Raw genomic sequence first — 23,648 nt, forward strand, 5'->3', positions numbered from 1 at the left:
ATGTCATGAAAAATGCCCTTACTTTCACCTTCAGCTGTTATAACAAATGCAGAATACAAGTCTTCAATATGCACTGTCTCGGCAAGAGAAATTTTAATATGGGTCAGATGGTGTGTTCTGATGAAAGGTTATACATGTTGGTGAAGCTGCGAATGCGACCCGGTCTGTAGTTTATGCATCACTCTCCATGCGTCGGGGTCATTCCAGTGTGCTTGCTTCCTTGCCTTAAAAATCACTTTCCTTGTGCTGCCACAATAGAGTGCTTTAGGACTTGAGTTTCCTTCAGACAGGAGGTTGCAAGAGAGGATGATAGAAACAAGAGCACAGAGCCTGTCAACTGTCTCTGTAAACGTGGTTTGAGTGATGTAAACACTTTGCAAGGAGTGGTGCCATTCCATACACTGCACTGCTCAGTGTTGTAGCATAAACTTTCAGTGGACTTGCTTTTGATCAATATGGATTGGGGCAATTGTGTTGTATTTACTTCGAACGGTTTTATATCCCAAGCAAAATGCCTCAGGCTATGTGAAAGGTGAGGTTCGGCATAACAGGATGGGGGAGATTTTCACTGTGTGCTTGGTGGCATAAGCTGTCTAGCTGAATATGCCTAGATATTAATATAATGTAAATGTATCCCGGTCTCCTGATTTGTGCAACACGATGTTAATTAAAGAGCCAAGTATGAGGACATACCGTCCATTTCACTTGAACTGGCAGCAGCACATATTTTAGGAGAGGCTTGCTCGCATCAGTGGTTCTCGTACTTTGCTCCGTGCAAGCATTTTTTATTAGCTGATATGAAGCAGTCAAAATTCTGGTAGAGTGGCAGATGCACATGTGCCTGCAGTGAAGTTACACACATGTGCTCTGCACCATCTCTAATTTTGTCTTAGGGCTGAGCAACTTCCACAGCGTCACTTATCCAATTATCAACAAACTATATTTAACACTGAGAAAAGTGCTATAGCGAGGAACAACATGTGACAGCTGGCATCTGCGACATCACGTCCCGGGATAAAAAGCAACTATTCATTCAGTCTTTGTTAGGTGCACCATTCACAGGGCGGTGGTCTCCTGTCTGCTTGTGTGCCTGTGCTTCCTTCATCGTCAAAGGAGCATGTAGAGAGATCAGTTTTACCCAGTCCACCTTCTAGCTTAGTCATTATAAATATGTCGTCAGCACTGTGAACGAAGTCTCTGCATTTTTCTCCAGCCCAATACGGTTTTCAAGCATGTTTTCTCGTCTTGCGTGCCCATATCAGCTGCAGTAAGCTAGGCAATGCTTGCATGCCTGCAGCATCATTTGAGATTGTTATAAGTGGGGTTGTACTTTTTGGTTTTAATGTTCTCAAAATTGAGTAGACTTTTTTTGATGCTTATTCTAGAATGCAGTGTAATAAGGGAGCAATTACTCATTGGCATCCACCCGAGTACAGCCATATGGCTACGAAGGAAAGCTATACAGCTTTCTGAGAAACTTCGTAGTTAAAAAAAATTTGTCCTGGTCCGAGGTTCGAACCCGGGACCACTGCTACACAGGAGCAGTCGCTCTATGAACCGAGCTGATCGGGACGGCAATCTTATGGTAGGGTGAGAACGAATCGATCAATAACTCGAAGTGGGAACTGTGTTACTCAAATGTTTAGGGGAATCCTCCAAGGGGGAGTAGATTTGTAATAAGGGAGTAATTACTCATTGACATCCTAAACATTTGACTAACACAGTTCCCACTTCAAGTTATTGACCAATTCGCTCTCGCCCTACCATAAGCTTGCCGTCCCGGTTAGCTCAGTTGGTAGAGCGACTGCTCCGGTGTCCAGTCATGGTCAAAAGTTTACGAGATGCTCTGCCACGGAAAACAAATTTATTTCTATGTAGACAAGCAAAGGAGGTCAACAAAAAAGCATGGAAAAATGAAGGAACATGCGCGTTCCTTCCACTGAAACAAATACCAACTGATTGGCTAGTTGTGCGACGCAGAAATAACTTTTTTTCGCAAATTTGCATCCTGTAAACTTTTGTTCCTTACTGTTCACTGTGTAAGAACCGCAACATCAATCAAATGACGGGCTAATGGGACAGAGCAGACACCAGGTTTGTTTGGCACCTAATGCTCGAAAGATTGGAAATTTTTTATCGTTTATGAGGGTGTAAAGTGCCAAAGCAACGCAGGTTATGAGGGACACCGTAATGAAAGGCTCCAGAAATTTCGACCGTCTGCACTGACATGGCATAGTGCATGGTCCTCTAGAATTTAGCCTCCATCGAAATGTGACAGCCACGGCTGGGATCGAACCTGCGTCTTTTGGGTCACCAGCCGAGCGCCATAACCACTGGGCCACCGCAGCGGCTAGAGATCTGAAATCATCGCTCCACATTTGTGTCTTTTCACCTTGAATTTCACTGGTGACCTTAGCTGACTGTGCAAGTGGGCGAAATGTCTCTAGCAAAAGCAACACTGGCCACTCCTTGGCTGTGTGGTTTAATCCTGGTTTGTTTACTGCATACGTACAGTGTTGCTGCACCTTTTATGCATAAGCACAGGTATATGTTGGGCATGCCTTGCCTAAAATGTCATGCAGTTTTTAAAATCGGCTTTTTGACTTAGAAGATTGCTTTTTTCAGCATAGCATTATCAGCGGTGTAGTGCATCAGAATAAAGTAAGATGTGCTAACTAGTAGACTGGTTAATATTGAGAAGTTAGTTTTTTAACTACGTATTACTGTTAGTCATTTTGTTTACTGAGAGGCATGTAGCTCACTGTAAGTAACATTCATATCAGTTTTTATAATTTCGAAAACGCAGTTACCCTCAGTGCTGTGGCCCTGCAAATATTGCCTATTTCGATGAGTCACGAGCACTATAGGGGTGGCTTAGCTTGCAAGTTTCTCTAAAGCGCATGTATTTTGGCACGATGTAGGCAAAATTTGTTGGGCTACTAAGTTTTTGAAATTCAATAAACAGATATGGATATTACTTACGATGGTCTACACACATTTTAATAAATGAAGAGACTAACAGTAATAGTTAAAAATTTAAGTATGCAATATTAGCTTGCCAGTTAGTACATCTCAGTTGTAATTTGATGTACTACACCGCTGTCAGTGCTATGCCTAAAAAAGCACTCTTATAACTTAAAAACCCTATTCTTAAAAACTGGAGAACATCTCAGATTAAACATTTGGTATGTGCACATTCTGTTTGCTCTGACTGCCTGTCAGGCTATGCCTTTATGAGCTCTTTTCCTATATTTCAAGGAGAAGCATTTACATCATACAATCGCCGTCACCATCAGTAACACGGGATCAAAATTTAAGTTTGTGAGTGCCTCATTGAAGTGTCCTTTCTTCGCCAGGTGCGCAGGTGGCTTGATGGCGGCAGCTTTTCACACTGCCGAATGCTGGCCTTGTCAATGTCAGAGCCAGCCGGGGAAGGTGGATACTCGCACACGCCAGTCATGGTGCACGAGGTGGTCGACTCGCTCAACATTCAGGATGATCAGGTGAAGCTCTGCTGCTGCCTAGATAGGGAAGAACACTTGGCTCAGAAGAAATGATCGACTTCAGTGATATTTCACACAATGCCTAAACGGGACAATGAGAGTTTTTATATCGTGACATTTACTGCACTTGTTTGTTGTCATTTGTAACCCCCTCAAGGAGGTCCCTGTTTTAATGAAGTCTCGGTGCAGAGTGTGGAGTAGGGGACCTCCTTGTGTATACACCTTGAGATATTTGTATGTTTTACCTGAATAAGTGCCAGTTGCTTTTGGCCTTCTTCATCATCATCATCATCATCAGCCTGACTGCGCCCACTGCAGGGCAAAGGCCTCTCCCATGTCTCTCCAATTAACCCTGTCCTTTGCCAGCTGTGCCTGCAATATAGCATCACGCAGGAATGACACAACAAGAAGAAACGATTTATTCAGGCAGCCCCTTTTATAGCCCGCCGGTGAGGTGACGTTGTGATCACGTGGTCAAGCCAAGGTTTGCCGACGACGCATCATCTCTCCCCCCTTAAAGAGGAAAGCGTACAGGTGGCCGTCGCTGTCTGGTTGATCTTCGCAAACCAGGCGGGCCAGTTTCCGTCCCGGATGCTTCTGGGCTATCTTGCGACGTGGTCGGAGCGTCGTCCGCAGGTTCCCGCTTGCCAACTTCTCCAGGGGCTCTGTCTTCTGATTCAGTCCGACGTCTCAGTTGGTCCAAGTGCCGCCGCTGAAGACCTTGCTCCGAGTCAACGGAGACCATCCTGGAGCCCTGTTGACCATGCACTACTCCTGGAATCCACCTGCGACCTGCTCCGAAACTGCGCATCCAGACCGGTTCTCCCACATCCAATTTAGTCGCACCTACTCTTCGCTGGCTTTCTGCCGACTTCTCACCGGGCGTGATGCAATCCATCTTTGTTCTTATCTGGTAGCCGAATAAGTGTTCCGCGGGCGACTTGCCATGCTTAACAGGCGTTCGGCGATATCGGAACAAAAACCGAGCTATACACATTTCCAGGTCTTTTCCAGGGTTTTTCTTTAGCCCTTCCTTGAGCGTGCGCACAGCTCTTTCAGCTAAACCATTCGATTGTGGGTGATAAGGGGCTGTTGTGAGTTGCTTTACGTTGTTTCGTGCCAGAAACTCGCGAAAAACGGCGCCCACAAATTGTGGACCGTTATCTGAAACGAAGGTTTTTGGAAGGCCGAAGCGTGCAAATATTGACCGTAGTGCGTCCACCGTTGTTTGCGATGTGGCAATTTTCATTGGAATTGCTTCTATCCATTTTGTTTCAGAGTCTACGACGACCAATACCATATGTCCGTCCATTGGGCCTGCGAAATCTGCGTGTAGTCTGCTCCATCTTTCCCCGGTTGCTGGCCACGCCAAAGGTATCTGTGCCGGTGGCATCGCAGCGGCCTGTGCACAAATAGAGCATGATTTCACCAGTCGCTTTATGTCAGAATCCAGACTTGGGTACCAAAACAGCGTTCTCGCCGTGCTTTTCATGGACGTCATACCAGGGTGCGTCTCATGGAGCAGCCCCAACAAACGCTTTGCCGCCGCCATAGGTAGAACAATGCGATGTCCCCAGTACACCAAATTGTGGCTCACGGTTAGCTCTGTTCTTCTGTTGAAGTACGCCCGGAGATGCTCAAGATCCTGCGGTAGATACGGAGGCCATCCGTCGGCAATCCACCTTTTGACCTGTTGAAGAGTGGCGTCTCGGTTTGTCATTTGTTCAACCTCCCGGGCGCCGACCGCCGTTTCCTCAAGACACGGGGCATACAAAACGTACTCGTCGGGAGCGACATCCCGCGGCTCCGTAACCGGCAATGGCAAGCGACTGAGGGCGTCTGCATTGGAATTCTCGCTGCCCTTGCGGTACTGCAATGTGTAGCTGTAGTTGCCAAGGAACAAGGCCCAGCGCTGGATTCTCGCAGCCGCCATCGGTGGTATTGGTTTGCCTGGATTGAATAAACCAGTAAGAGGCTTGTGGTCGGTTACTAACACGAACCGATGTCCATAAAAGTAGTCCTTGAACCGTGCGACGCCGAACACCAGTGCTAGTGCTTCTTTTTCTAACTGAGAGTAGTTACGCTCTGCCTTTGTGAGTGTCCTGGACCGGAATCCGATGGGGTAGTCAACACCGTTCACACGGTGGGACAAAACGGCCCCAATGCCTACTGATGACGCATCGCACTCAAGCCGCAGTGGCTTATCCGGGTCGTAATGAGCAAGGAACTTGGAAGCCACAATTGCCTGCTTAACTTTCTGAACAGCTTTTTCTTGTTCCTTGTTCCACTCCCACTTGGCCCCTTTAGCTAGGAGGGCGTACAGCGGAGCCAGCACAGTGGCCAGATTGGGCAAGAACTTGCCGTAATAATTTACAAGTCCGAGAAAAGCTTTCAGCTCACTCACTGAAGTAGGTTCTGGGGCTTCGATAACAGCCTTGATGTTATCGTCCTTTGGTCGCAGACCCTTAGCGTCGATCCGATGGCCGAGAAAAGTGACTTCGTCTTGCCGGAATTTGCACTTATCCTTGTGCAGTCGGAGACAGTACTCCCGCAGGCGTTGCAGCACCCTCTTCAGCCTTGATACATCGTCCTTTTTTTCAGCGATGATAATATCATCCAGGTACACCTGAACTCCTGGAATATCGCCCAGCAGCGCGTCCATCCGCCTCTGGAATATAGCTGGAGCAGAACTTATGCCAAAAGGTAATCGGTTGAAACAGAAGAGGCCTTTCTGAGTGTTCAGCACTGCTATCTTTTTGGCATCCGCGTCTAAAGGTAGCTGGTTGTAGGCTTGGCGTAAGTCCAACGTCGTAAATACTTCTCCGCCATTCAGCTTAGCAAAAATGTCGTCCACTCGAGGCAACGGGTACTGTTCCATCACTGTGGCTGCATTCACTGTCATACGAAAGTCTCCGCACACTCGGAGAGACCCATCACCCTTTAAAACGGGTAGCACTGGTGTTGCCCATTCGGCGGTTTTCACAGGCGCCAGGACATCTTGCGCAACCAGTTGGTCCAGCGCTTCAGACATCTTGTCCCTCAAAGCGTAGGGAACCGTACGGGCCTTAAAAAACTTTGGACGCGCATTCTCTTTCAGCTGCAATGTGACCGGTGGTCCCTTGCATACGCCGAGTCCTGGAGCAAACACGTCAGCATATTCGTTGAGCAGCTCTTGCAGTTCCGTGCTGTCAGCTTTTATCTCGACTGGTTGCACACTCGCAACCACACGCGACAGCATTGCCACCCCAGCCTCGTTGAATGCCTTGATTGTGTCTCTGCCGCACAAAGATGGTCCGACGCTGTCGACCACTACGACCGTACCCGGAATGCCTTTCCCGTCGCATGTAGCCGTCATACTGAGCTGTCCGACAAGTGGAAGTTCGCCCAAGAGGCAGGATAGCTTAAGCTGTGATTTGCGCAACGGCGGCCACAGCGCCTCGTACTTCCGGAACGTCGCTACGGAGGTGACACTCACGGGTGATCCTGTGTCCACCAGCATAGTAAGAGGGACGTTATTCCAATTAATGTCCTTGTAAATTGGCCGAACCTTGCGGATGCTGGCTTCTTGGTGGAGAACCGCTGCAATAGTGTACAGGGCTTCGCTGTCGTCCGAGCTCGTGTCCCCTGCTGCTGCCATTGCGTAGGAGCCCTGGCGTCGTTGGCCTCCCGGGTGCGATGCGTGCCGAAGGAAACTTGTGCTGGACTGGCACATTCGGCGCAGATGTCCTCGTTTGCCGCACCGGTAGCACACCGCGTGAAGGTGTTTGCATTCCGCCTCGGTGTGCGGCTCGCCACCACACCTGCCACATGTATCGCACTTCTCCAGCCTTGGGCGCGGCTTCGATGAACGAATCTTTTGACGGGCAAAATGTACCTCTCCTGGCTCTGAAGAGTGCATGCTTTTGGCGTTCTGGGAGGCTTTCTGTGCCGAGATAACAAAGTCTTCCGCCTCTTCTAGTGTAAGCTTCCGTTGAGTCAGTAAGTGTCGCCGGACGTCTTCATCTTGCACACCGCACACAATTCTGTCCCGTAACATGCGCTCCAGTGACGTTCCGAAGTTGCACTTCTCCGCTAGCCGCCTAATTTCCGCAATGAAGTCCTGGGCAGACTCCCCGTCTTTTTGCGAGCGCCTGAAGAAAGCATAACTTGCAGCGATCTCGTTAACTTGCGGAGCATAGTGGTCTTCCAAATGCTGGACGACTTCTTGGTAACTCAGCTCATTCACTTGTTTTGGATGACACCGCCCCTGCACCACTCGCACCGCACTGTCTGTGAGCGAAGCTATGAGCAGCGCTCGCTTCTTCGTTGGTTCCGCGATGCTATGGGCTTCGAAGTAAGCCTCCAGCCGAACACGATACGTAGGCCACGTACCTTCTGCATCCGTGAATTCCGGTGGCCGCCCGGCACTCATTCTTGCGCACGTAAGTTCGCCTAGCGCCGGCGCGCTATCTCGTCGCCACTGCAATATAGCATCACGCAGGAATGACACAACAAGAAGAAACGATTTATTCAGGCAGCCCCTTTTATAGCCCGCCGGTGAGGTGACGTTGTGATCACGTGGTCAAGCCAAGGTTTGCCGACGACGCATCAGTGCCCACTATATCTCCTCAAACTTCTTAATCTCATCTGCCCACCTAACTTTTTGCTGTCCCCTGCCATGCTTGCCTTCTCTCGAAGTCCACTCCGTTACCCTAAAAACCATTGATTATCTTGCCTTTGCATTACATGCCCTGCCCAAGCTCATTTCTTCCTCTTGATTTCTACTAGGGTGTCACTGACCCACATTTGTTGCCAAACCCCCCCTGCCCGCTTCAGGTCTCTTAACGTTACACCTATCACTTTTCCTTCCATAGCTTGCTGCGCCGTCCTTAACTTTAAAGGGGCCAAGACATGGACGTTCTTCATATTGCAGTTTTGTGGTTCAGTAACTAATACTAGAGCTTATGATTCAGTTTCCGAAATTGGGCTGCCCTGGATGTGCTGTATATTCCAAAAAATGCGATCGAAATTGAGAACAGGGAACTCCTCCAACCGGCCGCGACCGCCATATTGAATGCTCTCATGATGTCACTAGGGCCTACGCGGAGCAACGTTGTCTGCTCTCGTTGCTGCAATGTGTGCAGTGAGGTCCCATTCCCCCCTGTACATTTGCGGGCGATCGAAGTAGCAGTCGTCCCCCATATATGAGTGACTGGTGCCGCAAAAGCGTTAGTAATAGTAACGCAGTTATTCTTCGGTATAGGTAGGGTCCGGTCACACTAGGCCGATGCGACAGCGATCGGCTTTCGGTTGGCTGGTCGGTATGCAAATGCCGTCGCTGACGCACTGGTCTGCCACGCTAGACCGACGACGATGCCAGCACGACCAACTGCCCTGTATCGTAGTAGTGTAAAGAGTGAACTTAATGGGAACTGGCAAAGTGTGGTGGGGGACTAGTTGGTATTACATTCTATAAACTTAAGAACTTTAAAACTTATTGGGCGTGATCATACTAGCCACGGTGACATACGCGATGTGCGTGCACCAGCGAGGATGTGCTTTTATTCAGTACCTGCGCATAGAACCTATCGGCGAGGCAATTGAGCGACACGGGCAGAAAACGCCGCATCACGGTGCCGCTCGTCACTCGCCGCTGTCGCCTGGGCTTGTGCGGTTCGTGTCTGGTGAATAGACGGCCCGAAAAACTGTGCTTGTGTATCTTATCCGTATCGAAAAAAAGCGAAACGAGTGGCTGCATTTCATATCTTCACACTTTCTTACTAATCAGCAGGGAACTCTTGCCATATTCCTGAATTTCGGTCGATGGTGGACCGCCGGCCCCTTTCGTGACGAGGCCTAGCGAGTACGTAGGATTCGTGTGTGCGATTTTGGTTATTGTGGAGAGCGAATTCGCAAGTTGTAGAGCCTAGTTTTGGCTACAGTGCCCTCAAAGCGACGACTGCCTACATTGCAGGGCACAAGTACAATAAGGGGGAAGTGTCGATATGTGACCCGTTTTTCACAGCATATGCTGAAGGCAGCCGGCAGCAGCCGTCAGCGTCGACTGTGGAGAACAAATTTGGTTGTTTTCATTAATTCATGTAATGTCCGAACGTATTTTTAGCTAAAGTGATTTGAAATCAAATATTGTCGACATAAGAGGAAGCAGATACAATTAAGCTGGAAGTGCCGGACCTAAGCGAAGCGTTTCTCAAGCAGGCGATATAGCATCAGCAGCGCTTAATTATTGCTGTGTTATCATAGTGTTTAATTGAGTAAAACTGCAAATTGTGAGCAATACTACATAATATTTAAGATAAGGAGAGCCCACCTTAAGTTTTATGCCACGCAAACGAGCGGTACTGTTTGTGCACAGCTATGTAAAAACAAACCCAGCGCGGTGCTGCAGTTGTCATAATTGTCGCATTCCTGAGCAACAATGCACACGCAGAGTAAACGCTAAATGATGTACTATTGTTTTCAAGCACTCATTTAGACGGCGGCGACTATTCATCGGTGCGGGCAGTGAAAGCATTCGAGTCGCCTAGTGTTTTGCAAGCGACTTGGTTTTTGCAAAAGGGTTCTACGAGCCGAAGGGAATGTATGTTCGACTTACAAATGCACACATGCAGTGGGGACGTCTTCTCATTCGGCACCTTTCCCTCCTCCTTTCGTGCTTCAAGGTTAATCTAGTGCCACCTTGTGATAATTTGAGTTTAATTATTGAGCTGATGAATAGCGGACAAGAAATTGGTAGCCAGCTACAAAACGCCGCGGTTTCACAGCGCAGATCGGCGAACGCATGCACGGCACGTGCCGCTTTTCACATACGGGAGCACTTGACTGCTCAAAAGAGACCACACTCATAACATAAAAATAACATGTTTCTGAGCTTAAATATAAATAATAAAGCAGGGGTCCATCGATTTCTGTTTCCTCAACAATCACTAAATGGGCGTCACGATCAAGTCCGCTTTCCCAAGGATCACTCAGCTCGCCTACTAAGCTGAAGGCTTCTGTAAAGAAAACACGGAAAATGCATTTTATTTCGATAAGCTAAAAAACGAAAACTTTTCGAGCGACTGCCGTCTATGGTGGGCATGCGAGCACCTCATAAGCGCGCATTAGACAATGTGGGGCGGGTATGCCCCTGTGACGTCAACGATCAGAGGTTGCCAGACCAGCAAGCAGCTCGCAGAAGAAGCGGAAAAAACTCTTTTTTAAAATATTTACCGCACAGAATCAACCGAAACTTGGGGGAATTTTAATTTAACGTGTTGAGAATTAAATGCGATAAGCAGGGTATGTGTGAAAATAGGCGTCATGGCCACTTTAAGCTGAACACTTTTTGTTAGCCTCCCCGTTTCTGCCTCATAGGTGAGTACTGGTAAGATACAGCTGTCATACAGTTTTCTCTTGAGGGATACTGGTAAACTGCCATTCATGATTTGCGAGAGCCTGCCATATGCGCTCCACCCCATTCCTATTCCTCTGATTATTTCCCTCTCATGATTTGTATCAGTGGTTATACCTGCCCTAAGCAGACGTATTTCCTTAACTCTTCCAGCACCTCACTACCAATTGTGAACTGCTGTTCCCTTGCTAGACTGTTCAACATTACTTAGCTTTTCTGCATGTTAATTTTTAGACCCCCAAGTTTGCTCTGCCTGTCTAACTCATTGATCATGCTTTGCAGTTCACCTCCTGAGTGACTCAGAAGGGCAATGTCATCAGTGAATCGCAGATTATTTAGGTATTCTCTATTAACTCTTATCCCCAACTGGTCCCCATTCAGGCCTCGGAATACCTCCTGTAAACAGGTGGTCAATAGCATTGGCGAGATCGTGTCCCCTTGCCTGACGCCTTTTCTTATTGGAATTTTATTGATGACTTTATGGAGGACTATGGTAGCTGTGCAGTTCCTATACATATTTTTCAGTATTTTGGCACAACACTGTTCCACACCCTGATTCTGCAATGCCTGCATGAGTGCTGAGGTTTCCACTGCGCCAAATGCTTTCTCGTAATCAATGAAGACTATATGTAGGGGTTGTTTGTATTCTGCGCATTTCTCTATCAGCTGCTTGATAGTGTGAACATGATCTACTGTGGGATATCTTCTGTGAAAGCCTGCCTGATCATTTGGTTGATTGAAGTCTAAGGTTGTCCAGACTCTATTAGCGATTACCTTAGTAAATACCTTGTAGGCAACGGACAGTAAGCTGGTCGGTCTGTAATTTTTCAAGTCTTTGGCATATCGTTTCTTATGAATTATGATAATGTTTGCGTTAAGTAATTTGCTATTCGATAATGAAATTGCCTTGCTGAGTCACTCAGGAGGCGAACTGCAAATCATGATCAATGAGTTAGACAGACAGAGCACAACGGTGGGTCTAAAATTAACATGCAGAAAAGCTAAGTAATGTTGAACAGTCTAGCAAGACAACAGCAGCTCACAATTGGTAAAGAGGTGCTGGAAGAGGTAAGGAAATACGTCTGCTTAGGGCAGGTATCACTGCTGATCCGAATCATGAGAGGGCAATAACTAGAGGAATAGGAAAGGGGTGGAGGGTATATGGCAGGTTCTCTCAGATCATGAATGGCATTTTACCAATATCCATCAAGAGAAAAGTACCCAAAACTTTCATCTTACCTGTACTCACCTATGGGGCAGAAACGGATTCTAACGAAAAGGGTTCAGCTTATGTTGAGGACAACGCAGTGAGCTATGGAAAGAAAAATGATAGGCGCAACATTAAGAGACCTGGGGCCAGATTACGCAACCGTCAATTAGTAAAATTGTCAAAAACTTGTCACAAAGGTGTCAGTAAGCCTCGCTCCTATTGGTCGGTCGTGGCCGGTGGCCATTTTGCTTTTTTGCGTCATGGGTGGCTTCAGTTTACGTCATGGATGTGACAGAAGTGGTGACGTTGCACACCTAATTATGCAGGCGCTAATTGACAGTTTTTTGTCACAGTTTCGAGGCCGTCAATTTGACCGTTGCCTTTGTGACAGAAAATGGCGGCGGTGTATGCGGCCATACGACTGAGGCGGCTGCGCTGGCGCTAGCAACGGCGAAGGAGGGCACACAAAGACGCGTTTGACTTGCCAGATGAGCTGTTTCGACGCCTTTTTCGACTGGAGAAGCAGACTGTGGAGTGGCTGTGCGACGAACTCGCCGATGAACTGGGAGGTTTGCGTGCGAGCGCGCTGTCGGTGTGGCGGCAGGTGCTTTGTGCACTGCGGTTATTTGCCATGGGCAGCTTTCAGGCTGCCATTGGTGGCGAGGCGCATGTCGGCATCACAGAACTTACGGTGAGCAAATGCGTGCGGCAGGTATTGCAGGCAATCTGCTAACTTAGCGCGCAGAAGGGGTGAGTTCCTGCGGTCACCTCTGTGCCACAGATATATAAATAAAATACGCTTATGCTGGCAAAGCGCTTTATTTTTCCCAGCAAATCGCACTTCGTGGTCGTCTTCTGTTTCACAAGGGAAAAGAAACAGGTAACCACACATCACATGCTGCAACACCTCACCTTTTGGCATTTTTGTCATCGATCGAAAGAGGCAAAAAACACAGACTTCAACAAGTTGTCTTCGTTGATTTCGTACCAAGCGCTCCTTGCAAGTTCGCTTGGCAGGCACGTAGCCTTCACTGCATTCGTTCAAATTTTTATGTGCACTTAGGTCAACCGCACTGTAGCTTGACTTCAGACGCCGCTTAACGAACAATAAACACTGAGTATATCGAAAACCGACGCACACCGGGAAGTACGTCAACTTTGAGTCCGCACATCCAATTGGTCACAAGCGGTCAGTTGCCAAATAGCTTTTTAATCGCGCTTTCACCCTATGCTCGAGCCAAGAAAAACTCTGCTGTGAAATCGACAAAGTGAAGCAAGACTTGAAAACAAGGGATATCCTCAGCAGCTAATGAAAAGCCAAGAGCACTCCGCTCACGCCTTCCGTCCTGGCCAAGAGCAGAAAAACGCAGAAGCCAAGCGAGCAAGCATTCCTTATGCTTCCGGGGTAAGCGAAGCACTTTCACGCATTTTCAAAGGCTATGACGTGCACATTTCTCATCTGCCTACCAGCAAGTTAAAACAGCAGCTGGTCCGGGTAAAGGATCGTCTAGATCTCTCAAGGTACCTGGGCGTGTTATACAAGATACCGTGTCAAGCCTGTAACACCACTGACATTGGCGAAACCAGAAAATTCAGATGCAGGCTGAGAGAGCATAATGACGTCACGAACGGCTGCTCTGCATCTAATGCTTTGGCGGAACACAGCGTATCAACGGGACACACCATCGATTGGGACGAAGCATCAGTCATTGCCACAGAGAAAAAGTTATCTTCGCGCCTTCTTTTAGAATATTTTCATATACATAACACGAAGCATGCTCTTAACAGGACACGTGGAAATCTTCCAGAGATCTACAATCGGACATTGCGCAATTTTAACCGTACTTAAGCCATTGTCCTTCCATGCGGCGCTCTATGTGATCAAGGGACCCGTACAGGCCCTGAAATGTCGTGTTTCCTTTTTTCGTCGAAACTTTTGGCGAGTGTACGTTTATTTCTACAATCTGGCCCCTGGTGTGGGCAGCGTGAGTGAGGGAACAAACGTGTGTTAATAACATCCTAGTAGGAATCAAGAGAAAGAATTGGGCTTGAGCAGGGCATGTAATGCGAAGGCAAGACAACCACTGGTCCTTAAGGGTAACGGAGTGGATTTCAAGAGAAGGCAAGTGGAGCAGGGGCAGAAAGTGTAGCAGAAAGTGAGGTGGGAGGACGAGATTAAGAAGTTTGCGGGCATATGGTGGGTGCAGCTGGCAAAGGACCAGGTTAATTGGAGCGACATGCAGTGGGCGCAGTCCGCTGGTGATGATGATTGAAGGGCCAAATGAATAAAGAGCAGACTTCCTTCGTGGCACCTGCCAGATTGTGTTGGGGCATGTAGGTGACATTTGGCCCTGCATCCCCTGCAGACCTTTGTGGACCTGACCTTTGGCGCTGGTGGCCACACAAGCCATGTTCTGGCAGCCGCCCAGCACGTGCGGGTGTTTGCTCTGGACCGGGACCCCTCGGCACACCAGCGGGCACTGGACATGTCAAAACAGCACCCGTGAGTAGCGTCTTGGGCCTTATCTCTGATTGCTGTGAGATCGAAAGGAGCTGTATAGAGGGAGGCAATGCATGAGTCACTGCTGCCAGGGCTGGTGACAGCAATATTTCAATTTGACATTTATTTGTTTTTTTCTAGACTAGAACTCATTGCACCCATCAGTTACTGCGGAACCAAGTGTTGACAATTATATCAGACTCGCTGGGAAATCTGCTGTCACATTTGTTCCAGCATGACAGCATTATAAAGGTGTAGAGACACAAAATTTTTGGAAGCATTTTTTTTTTCTTTGGAGTGATGCGCTCGACAACGATATGCATGAGTCACAATATGGAATTTACGTGGAGCAGCTAAATAATTTATAATGGAATTTTTTTCTCGTGTCATTTTGTTTTTAGTTTCAAAAGCCAAACGGCGGCTGTGACATGCAAGATGCGTTCAGGTCACGTGAGTTGTGCAGAAACTGCGATATAATTGCTGCTTGTTCATTTTTTATCATTCCAACTCTTGAGGAGGCTTGCGTAAGAGTTGATATGAATTAAAACGAAGAGAGCAGCAACCATGCTGGAGTTCTTGTATGCCTCACGTGACCTGAACGCATCTTGTTCATCACAGCCGTCGTTTGGCTGTTAAAATCAAAACTGAAGCAGCATGAGAGATAAAAAATTAAATTATGAATTATTTGCCACTTGTTGACTGTCTATGTTTTCCACGTGGCTGTCTGTGTTTTGTAATGTGCTGCACATCATTCTAAAGAGAGAGCACAAATAAAATTTGGTGCTTCTAGTCCTTTAACTCTTAGTAAACCACCCATGATTGATGAATGTAAGCACCTGTATCGTCACAGCTTTTGCGGTGGCACCGAGCACATTGCACGTTCTCCTAAATAGATTAGTGGCCGAAGTTTCGGCTTCTATGCAGCTTGATCTCTGCCCGCCATGATGTGGTTTGTAAGCCCTGTCATGAAACCAATGCCACTGCACGATTGCTGAAAGCCATAGCTGCCCAGGTGTGTCCATCGCCAAGTGCGGTATCTTGGCACGTCGTCAGTGGATGATCCTGAGTTAGAAAGGAGCAGCAGCAGCAGGTCTGGTGATGGTTTGGGTCGTCAGAATTCAGTAGTTCTGATAGTGAGGATCAATGAAATGAGCCCGCAACATGACAGCAGTTCGCATGGAATTTTGGTTTTCGTTTTCGCACTCAGAAAATTTGGTTTTTGAAAATTGGTTTTTGAGGAACAGAAATGGCGTAGTAACTGTCTCACATCTCGGTGGACACCTGAACCGTGTTGGATGGTAAGGGAAGGGATAAAGGAGGGAGTGAGAGAAGAAAGAGAGAAAGAGGTGCCGTAGTGGAGGTCCCCGGAAATTACTTCGACCACCTGGGGATTTAAGGTGCACTAACATCGCACAGCACACAAGAGCCTTTGCATTTCGATTGAGGCAAAATGCAAAAGGCATCCGTGTGCTGTGTGATGTCAGTGCAAGTTAAAGATCCCCAGGTGGTCGAAATTATTCCGCAGCCCTCCACTACAGCACCACTTCAAATAGTTTTTTGAATATGTCGTCTGTATCACTTGGCTGAGATGGTTTCATGCTTGCTTGGGACAGAGTGCAGCTTCAAACTCAAAAGAAGACCAGTCATTCATTTTTTAGTGGTGCTTTACTGCATGGCACATAAGAGTTGACTCGAATTTTTACAGCTCAAGAGTTGCAGAGGTACAATGTTAGTTTTTGAAGCGTTTTATAGTTTTAATAGGAGCATTATGTAATACAGTCGACAACCGATTTTTCGGACTCTCTAGGTCCGAAAAAATTATATTAAATTTCACCAAAAATATCTCGTTAATAGCTCATTGCCAATATGCCGGAGGGAGGGGCCAGTAGTTGTAGTTTTGTGCACATTCTGAAGCTCGTCGTGACGAAATCTCGCCGCGTGATAAGTGCATTGATGACGGGTGGCAAGCGCTTTCACGAGCTCTGCGTACGATGGCTGTCACTGATGAATGCATGGGTAGTGAGAAAGTTCAGACTTGAAAGCAAACCCGCTGCTGCGGGAACTCCGCAGTGCCCACAGTACAAAAGGCCCGGAACAAGAAGGTGAAGATGGCAAAACGAAGAACCTACAAACGGCCGAAGCAAGTGCTCTTTCTGTGTTGATCCTCCGTAATCAGGCCTAATGAAACCTGCGGTATGTACGCTGTGGTGGATTGCGCATAATGCGAGGTGCCTTGACTCGCACCAACTTGCTGGCAAATCTGTACTATCAGCAAGAAGGAAGTGATGTCATCAGTAATGTGCTTTTCTTTTACTTTCTATGTATAATGTAAATCTGTGATAATGTTAACCTGTGAATGACGGTATTGTTTTTTTTTTTCATGTGCTTGCCTACTTTTTGTTGTAAAAGTCTTTAGTTATCCCTGTGTACATATGTGTGAATGCCTGTATGTATATGGGCCCTTGTAACCCACTCCTGTAAAAATTCCGAACGGGATTGACACTGTCTCCAAATAAATAAAAATATAAATAAGTAAGAACGGCAGTTGTTAGCAGTTTTACGATATAAGTCAGGGTTGCGGTGCGTTTTGTCGCGGGTATGTGCACCTCGCTTTGAAATGCACCACCATTTTCTTCCGAGCTTGCCGTCTTCATGAAGTTGTACGCCTCACGCGTTTTGTTGCTGCCTCTTCCCGCATTCAGGACGAAAGGCATGGCGCAGATGATTTCTGCGAACTGCAGCTACTGATCAGGCTTGCACGGCAGACGACATACTAACAGCTGATTAAGGCGGCAAACTGGCCATATTTGTATATGATTGAAGAAAGACAGCGCAGGAAACAGATGGACAGCGATGAGGTGACATGGACGGCGCTTTCGCCTCGGTGCGAATTCGAACCACGCAGGCGCAGTGTGCTGACTCGCGGAGATTATCAGCCCCGCCATTTAAGAGGCTCCCTTCTAGCTTGAATTTCGTTTTGTTTGATCGTTCTCGGCCTTCCTTGCAGTTTAAGTTAACAAGGTTCCACTGCATCCATTACATGGCGGCTTAAGCATTGGCGACGAGTGCAAACGAGGTTCGAAAAATGAGCACTCAGTTGCGCTGCATCCGAAATTTCAGGCGCTGTTATGCGTTGACCATATGGGCCATATCGCCGTGCCGCGAAAAAGCCTGAATAATCAAGCACGTCCGAAAAGTCAGGGGTCTGAATTGTCGGTCGTCGACTGTATGTGCTCTCTTTTTTTTTTCTTTAGCTTGAGATGTAAGCACGTTTTTAGCAACTTTTTCTGATCTGATTGCAAAAATTTCCTGCTTTGCGAATTGAGTTCTGCAGTAAATATGTGCGACAAAGCATAGCAAGTCGAACAGTTTCTTAAAACAAAATTAAGATTGAAGATCCACAAAAAACAGGTGTTTACCCCATGATTATGAAAGGTAATTTGCTCATACAGTTAAACGCCGATATAACAAAGTCATTAAAGTCTTCAGTTAACTTGGGTGAAATGGAAATTTTCCAACATTGAAATTTGTCTCCTAACTCGCAGAGACTCCTATACAATGTTTTGTGGACCACTCGCGGGAAGAGCCTTCATTTGTGGTGAAAGAGGTCCATCAAAGATGGTGTTGGGTGATTTGTATGCCCTAAAGGATTGCAGTTGCGTGCGTGCTCATGAACTTCCTCAACACATGTCGAGGACCACATGGAGGTAACGTGTCGTTGTGTGGTAAAACCTCGGTAACTCAAAGTCATTGGGACCGCAAAAAGTATTCGTATTAACCAGGTTTTCTAATTAACTGACGCAGCAAAAAAAAAAGAATAGGAACCAGGCAAAAATCCCTGTTTCTGTCATCTAAATGGTAGCTCTTGCTGGCTAGAAACGAGTTGACTGCAAATATAAGTGGACGCGTACACCCCCCTCTCCCTGCACCTCCCCCCGCTCTGTCCCGCCTCCTGATTTTATTTTTATTCTGTAGTTTCCCGCTGGATGGCATTGTAGTGCATGCGCATCTTGATGCAACGAACAACAAACGCATAATTATGGGATCACGAAGCTAGGGCAGATCAAAAACAAAAAAACCCTGTCTACCCTACCTTCCACACTCATGTGTGGCCCAACAGACTAGCGGTAAACCAAACTGCAAATGCTCCTTAAGTTTCAGATTATGGTGCGACACATGCCTTGGGAGATTATTCTAAGTTTGCTTTCAAGCTTCTTACCGCTTGTCTGCTTGTCCACGAGTGCAGACGAGCCGGGCAAATGACGCGCAATGAATTTTCTTTAGCTAAGCTGATTTGCATACAAATTACAAGGTTTTTTGACTGCTGTAGCCCCAGATGATAAAGATGGATGGGGACCGCATTCGTCTGTATTTTAATAAACTTCATGTAAACGACTACGTTTATCTCTGGGGCATTACTGGCAATTGGGCTGTGCATCTACCTGAGCCTTCTACCGATTGACAACATTCAAATCATCATGGTGCTTCCGATTGTGCACCGCCAATCTTGCCAGGACCGAAATGTTTAGATAACATTTGCTTCCTAGAAGCGTTACACGAAAACTGATGCCCTCTCCTCCCTTATTGACTCCTCTGGAACCTTGTTAATAGCATGAACGGAAACGTGGCTAACCGATTATATCTCGGACAATGACATCCTTTCATGCAAATCATGTTTTAAATTTCTTCGGTGCGACAGAAAGAACAGAAGAGGAGGTGGTGTGCTTATTGCGATTAAGCAAGAGCTGATTTCTATACCAATTGTTGCTTCTACTTTTCTCGAGTGTTTACTCATCTCCTTGAAATGTACTACTACAGACATTATTGCTGGTGTGGTGTGTCCACCCGACCTGTGTGATGGCTTTGCTGATGAATTTTGTCGCTTACTGACCAATGTGTGTGCGTGTTTTCCAAATTGTTTCTGAATTATGTTTGGTGACTTTAATTTCCCGGGTATCAATTCGGAAACACTGTGTGTTTCTGCAAGGGATAAAGATGTGCACGCTTTCCTACGGACTTCTCTACATTTTTCACCTAACTCAGCTCATTACAAAGCCCATGCAATCCTCATGTACCACTGCAAACATTCTCGACTTGATTCTAACTAATAATCCGGATGCTTATTCTAAAATATTACACCTTAATGGTCTTTCTGACCATTACATTATTACTGGGTGCATAAATTGCAGAATTATCGAAAGAAAAACGGCCACCAAGCTGATCAAGTGTTATAGCAGAGCTAATTTTGACCAAATGAATCATGAATTAACCTCTTTTTCTGGGCAGTTCTTGGTTGAATCTACATTTCATTCCATTGAACAGAACTGGATACTGTTTAAATATACCCTAATTAATCTCATTATAAAATACATACCGGTTATCAAAATTAAGTGCAGCAAAAGTGCACCCTGGTCCAACGGGCAGCTGCGAAGAGCTAATAATAAGAAAAAATGCTTGTATCAGCAGGCGTTTGCTAACAACCTATTAAACACATAAAAAAATGCAAAAAGTTATAAATATTACTAGAAAATGCTTAAAGCTACCCGTCTCCAGTTTTATAGTGACGTTTTGCCCACCATGCTGTCTATAACCCCCGTAGGTTTTGGCGCGTAATTAACCCTCATTCGCACCATGCTTCTTTCTTGACAAGTTCTAATGGTGACCAGCTGGACGATATGCATTCTGCTCAGCTCTTTAACAACGCTTTCCCATCTGTTTTCACTCAAGAAGTCATCACCACCTCTCCAGTTCTCTACTCATTTCATGATTTTTCTATGCCCCCAATAGTCAATAGTGAAGATGATATTCTTTCGTTGTTAAGTAATCTTAAAGCTACCACAAGCGCGGATCCGCTGGGCTTTGAAACAAACTACTAAAAACATATCTCAGAGTATTTTTCAAGTCTTGTCTGGACATTTCTCTCAGTCTTTATCATCTGGCTCCATCCCTCACGACTGGCGTGTAGCCAAAGTAATACGTATTTTCAGATCTGGCATCGGCTCTGATCCTCTAAACTATAGACCCATTGCATTGACTTGCTCTTTCTCCAAGCTCCTTGAACTCGTTATACACACTCAGATCATTATCTTGAAGATCATAATATATCATATTTAAATATCAGCACGGTTTTCGCAAGGGATTTTCTTGCGACACCCAGCTCGCCGGATTTACTAACTACTTATTTGCTTCTTTGGATGCCGGAATTCAAGTCGATGCTTTGTTTTGGCATTTTTCCGAGGCATTTGATCAGGTTCCCCACCAGTAGACTACTTCTCAAGCTATCTCATCTTAATATTGACCCTCAGGTCTTAGCATGGATTGAAGAATTCATCTTGCATTAAGTTCACTTATGTTAATGGTTCTAACTCTGCAATGGCTCATGTCACATCCCCAGGGGAGTATGCTTGGTCCCCTGCTCTTCCTAATATTTATTAATGAGTTACCAAATTGCATTTCTTCCCAAATTAGACTGTTTGCTGACGACTGTGTTGTGTACTGAACCATTACAAATCACTCTGACCGACAATCTTTACAAACTGACTTCGATCCTATTAATACTTGGTGCCAGTTCTGGCTTATGACCCTAAATCCCTCTAAGACAAAGCTCGTCTCCTTTATTAGAAATTCTTATCGCATCCCAACCACATACTCTCTTAATGATATAGCAGTTGAGACAACTTCCACTTACAGGTATCTAGGAGTTTACCTTCAGTCAGACCCGTGCCCCCCTTAACCTGGAACTATCATATTAACTTGATTCAGCAGCTGCTAACCTTTCTTTTGGACTCTTAAAATGTAACCTTCGTCATCCGGCGCGTGTGAATAAACTTGATTATATTACATTAATTCGACCTAAAATCGAGTACGCTTAAGCCATATGTGACCCACATCAAGCCTATATCAAAGATAACATCGAATCCCTACAAAACTGTGCTGCTCGTTTCATTTATTCTGACTACTCACATTTTCCTAGCGTCACGGCATTAAAAGCTGGTGCTGGACTTGACAACCTTTCCCATCGTCACAGACTCGCTCGTTTAAAACTCTATTCCACAAAATATACCATCATCCGTTGCTTCATGATGACTTGTTTCACTCACCTTCAGCAGTGGTTCCACGCCGTGACCATCCTTTCAAGATCAAACGCATCACATGTCACACTTCAAGTTTTGCTAAATCGTTCATACCCAAAGCTGTTACTGATTGTAACTGGCTGCTTTCCACAATTGCAACTGAAATGAATACGACATCATTTCATGAACTTTTAAAAAATCAAAGCGATGTGTAGTTTTCTTCTAGTTCTGTCCTGCTCATCGTAATGTGTTTGAGTTTTGTTTTTTTCGTTCTGTTTATTACGTTGTTTTATTTTATTTCCATTATGTCCATTTTGCATTTTGCTGTTCTGCCATATTTTAATAATTGCTAACTATCAGTTTTTGCACTTTTCTAGTTTTGTTTTTTGTTCAGTTCCTCATGTTAGATGTTGCTTCTCGTATCTTCATGTTCGAATTTTTACCGCCCCCTATGTAATGCTCTTGTGATGAGAGCCTTTAGCGGTATCTTGAAATAAATAATGAAATAAATAAAATAAAATATGTCCTGCCAGGAATGGGCGCCGACACCGGTCGTGTACTACCCACCACTCATCCAAAACTACTTGCCAAAAGATTGACTTGGATGCATTTGTACTTAGTAATCAGGTACGCCAATGCTGCACGCAGTCATCCCGTCGCAGGCACGGAGCAAGAAAGCGCCTGTGTGCTTTTCACCGGTCCACAATCCCCATTATAGAAGGGTTTTTGTGCTGACAGTACTGAGGCTAGAGCGCTTTGCATATCAAGCTTCAGTGCTGCTTCATGGCTCAGAGGGCCTGTCGCTTCACCGGTTTGTGGCGAAATTGGGATCAGGCATTCTCGCATAGCACTCCAGATCTTCGAATTAACCGGGACGGTGCAAAGCGCTGCTTTGCATTATCCAGTCAAATTTGCACTAGATATTACGAGGCCCCAGAAATTCTTTGAATTATCCGGGATTTTGATACTTGAGTTCGAACTATCGGGTTTACAACTGTAGTAAACTGTGAGTCCCCAATCACATAGCTGCCACCCCTGCAGCCTCATTGCAATAGAGCCAGGGAAACAAAGGAAGGTCAACCCTCGCTTTCTCCTTGTCGGCAACAGTGAGAAGAGCGTCCCCTGGCATGGCAGAATCCTGCAGTAGGCACCAGATCAAATAAAGTTGGGCCTCTCCTGCTGCAAGAGTAAGCACGTCTTGGTGGGCAGTGAGATGTGAAGAACTGGCCTCATAGCTGATGGATGTCCCGGTCCTTTTACCAAGCTTTGGGAACAGATAAACATGGTAATCGCAGCTCGCTTCCTTTGAGTACAGGCATTCGGCACCGATTTCGGGCATGATTGCAAGATCTGTGGCTGGCGTCGGTGTTGTGTAGACGCTCGTCGATTTGCCTGACACCGTATTCATGAACTTTGCCCCCTGTTTGCCCAAATCGTGTAGCAGCATCTGCTAGCCGGGCGGCGTCCACGTTCATGTATGACTGCTGCAGTGGCCTAGTCGTTTGAGTGACCACTTCACATCTGGGTGGTGCAGGGTTCAATCCCCGGTGCTGCTTTATCTGGGGTGAAATGCTTGGGAAATGGGTCTTTACCCCACCTCAAGTAGATGAAAATACCTTGTGCCATGGTGCTCTTTGGCTGCAGATGCCTCTTTGCCAGAAAAATGCATCATCATCATCACTCTCACATGTCCACTCAACTATGCGAGCTCACGGTACAATTTTTCCTCAGATTTGTTTCAAGCCAGCGATGAAATCTCGTTACACTGAAAACACGCTAAAATTTACTTCAGTATATTGAAGCTAAAACCACATAGTGATATATGGACATTAAGTTGTGAAAACCAAAATACTTGTTTACATCGAGGATTTCATTACACTGAAGTTGGTTATATCGTGGTTTGACTGTATATGGTGTTCCTCGCGGTTTACTTGACAGAGGACGTGAGTGCCATTTTTGTTTGCTTTGA

At 46.1% G+C, this 23,648-nt stretch overlaps 2 protein-coding genes across 6 annotated transcripts in view; one reads left to right on the top strand and one right to left on the bottom strand.

Moving 5' to 3' along the window:
- The window catches only part of LOC144104506 (angio-associated migratory cell protein), a 528,250-nt gene that overhangs the window by 39,302 nt on the left and 465,300 nt on the right, over nt 1-23,648 (bottom strand). The window lies entirely within an intron of this gene.
- Nucleotides 1-23,648, top strand: part of LOC144104507 (12S rRNA N(4)-cytidine methyltransferase METTL15) — a 66,887-nt gene that overhangs the window by 4,138 nt on the left and 39,101 nt on the right. For all 4 annotated transcript variants that reach the window (XM_077637576.1, XM_077637579.1, XM_077637580.1 and 1 more), the window contains exons 2-3: nt 3,357-3,503; nt 14,473-14,609. In XM_077637576.1, coding sequence (XP_077493702.1) covers nt 3,357-3,503; nt 14,473-14,609 — 284 coding nt within the window. The remainder of the gene's footprint in view (nt 1-3,356; nt 3,504-14,472; nt 14,610-23,648) is intronic.

The sequence above is a fragment of the Amblyomma americanum genome, chromosome 9, assembly GCF_052857255.1.
Source record: "Amblyomma americanum isolate KBUSLIRL-KWMA chromosome 9, ASM5285725v1, whole genome shotgun sequence".
Classification (NCBI taxonomy): domain Eukaryota; kingdom Metazoa; phylum Arthropoda; class Arachnida; order Ixodida; family Ixodidae; genus Amblyomma; species Amblyomma americanum.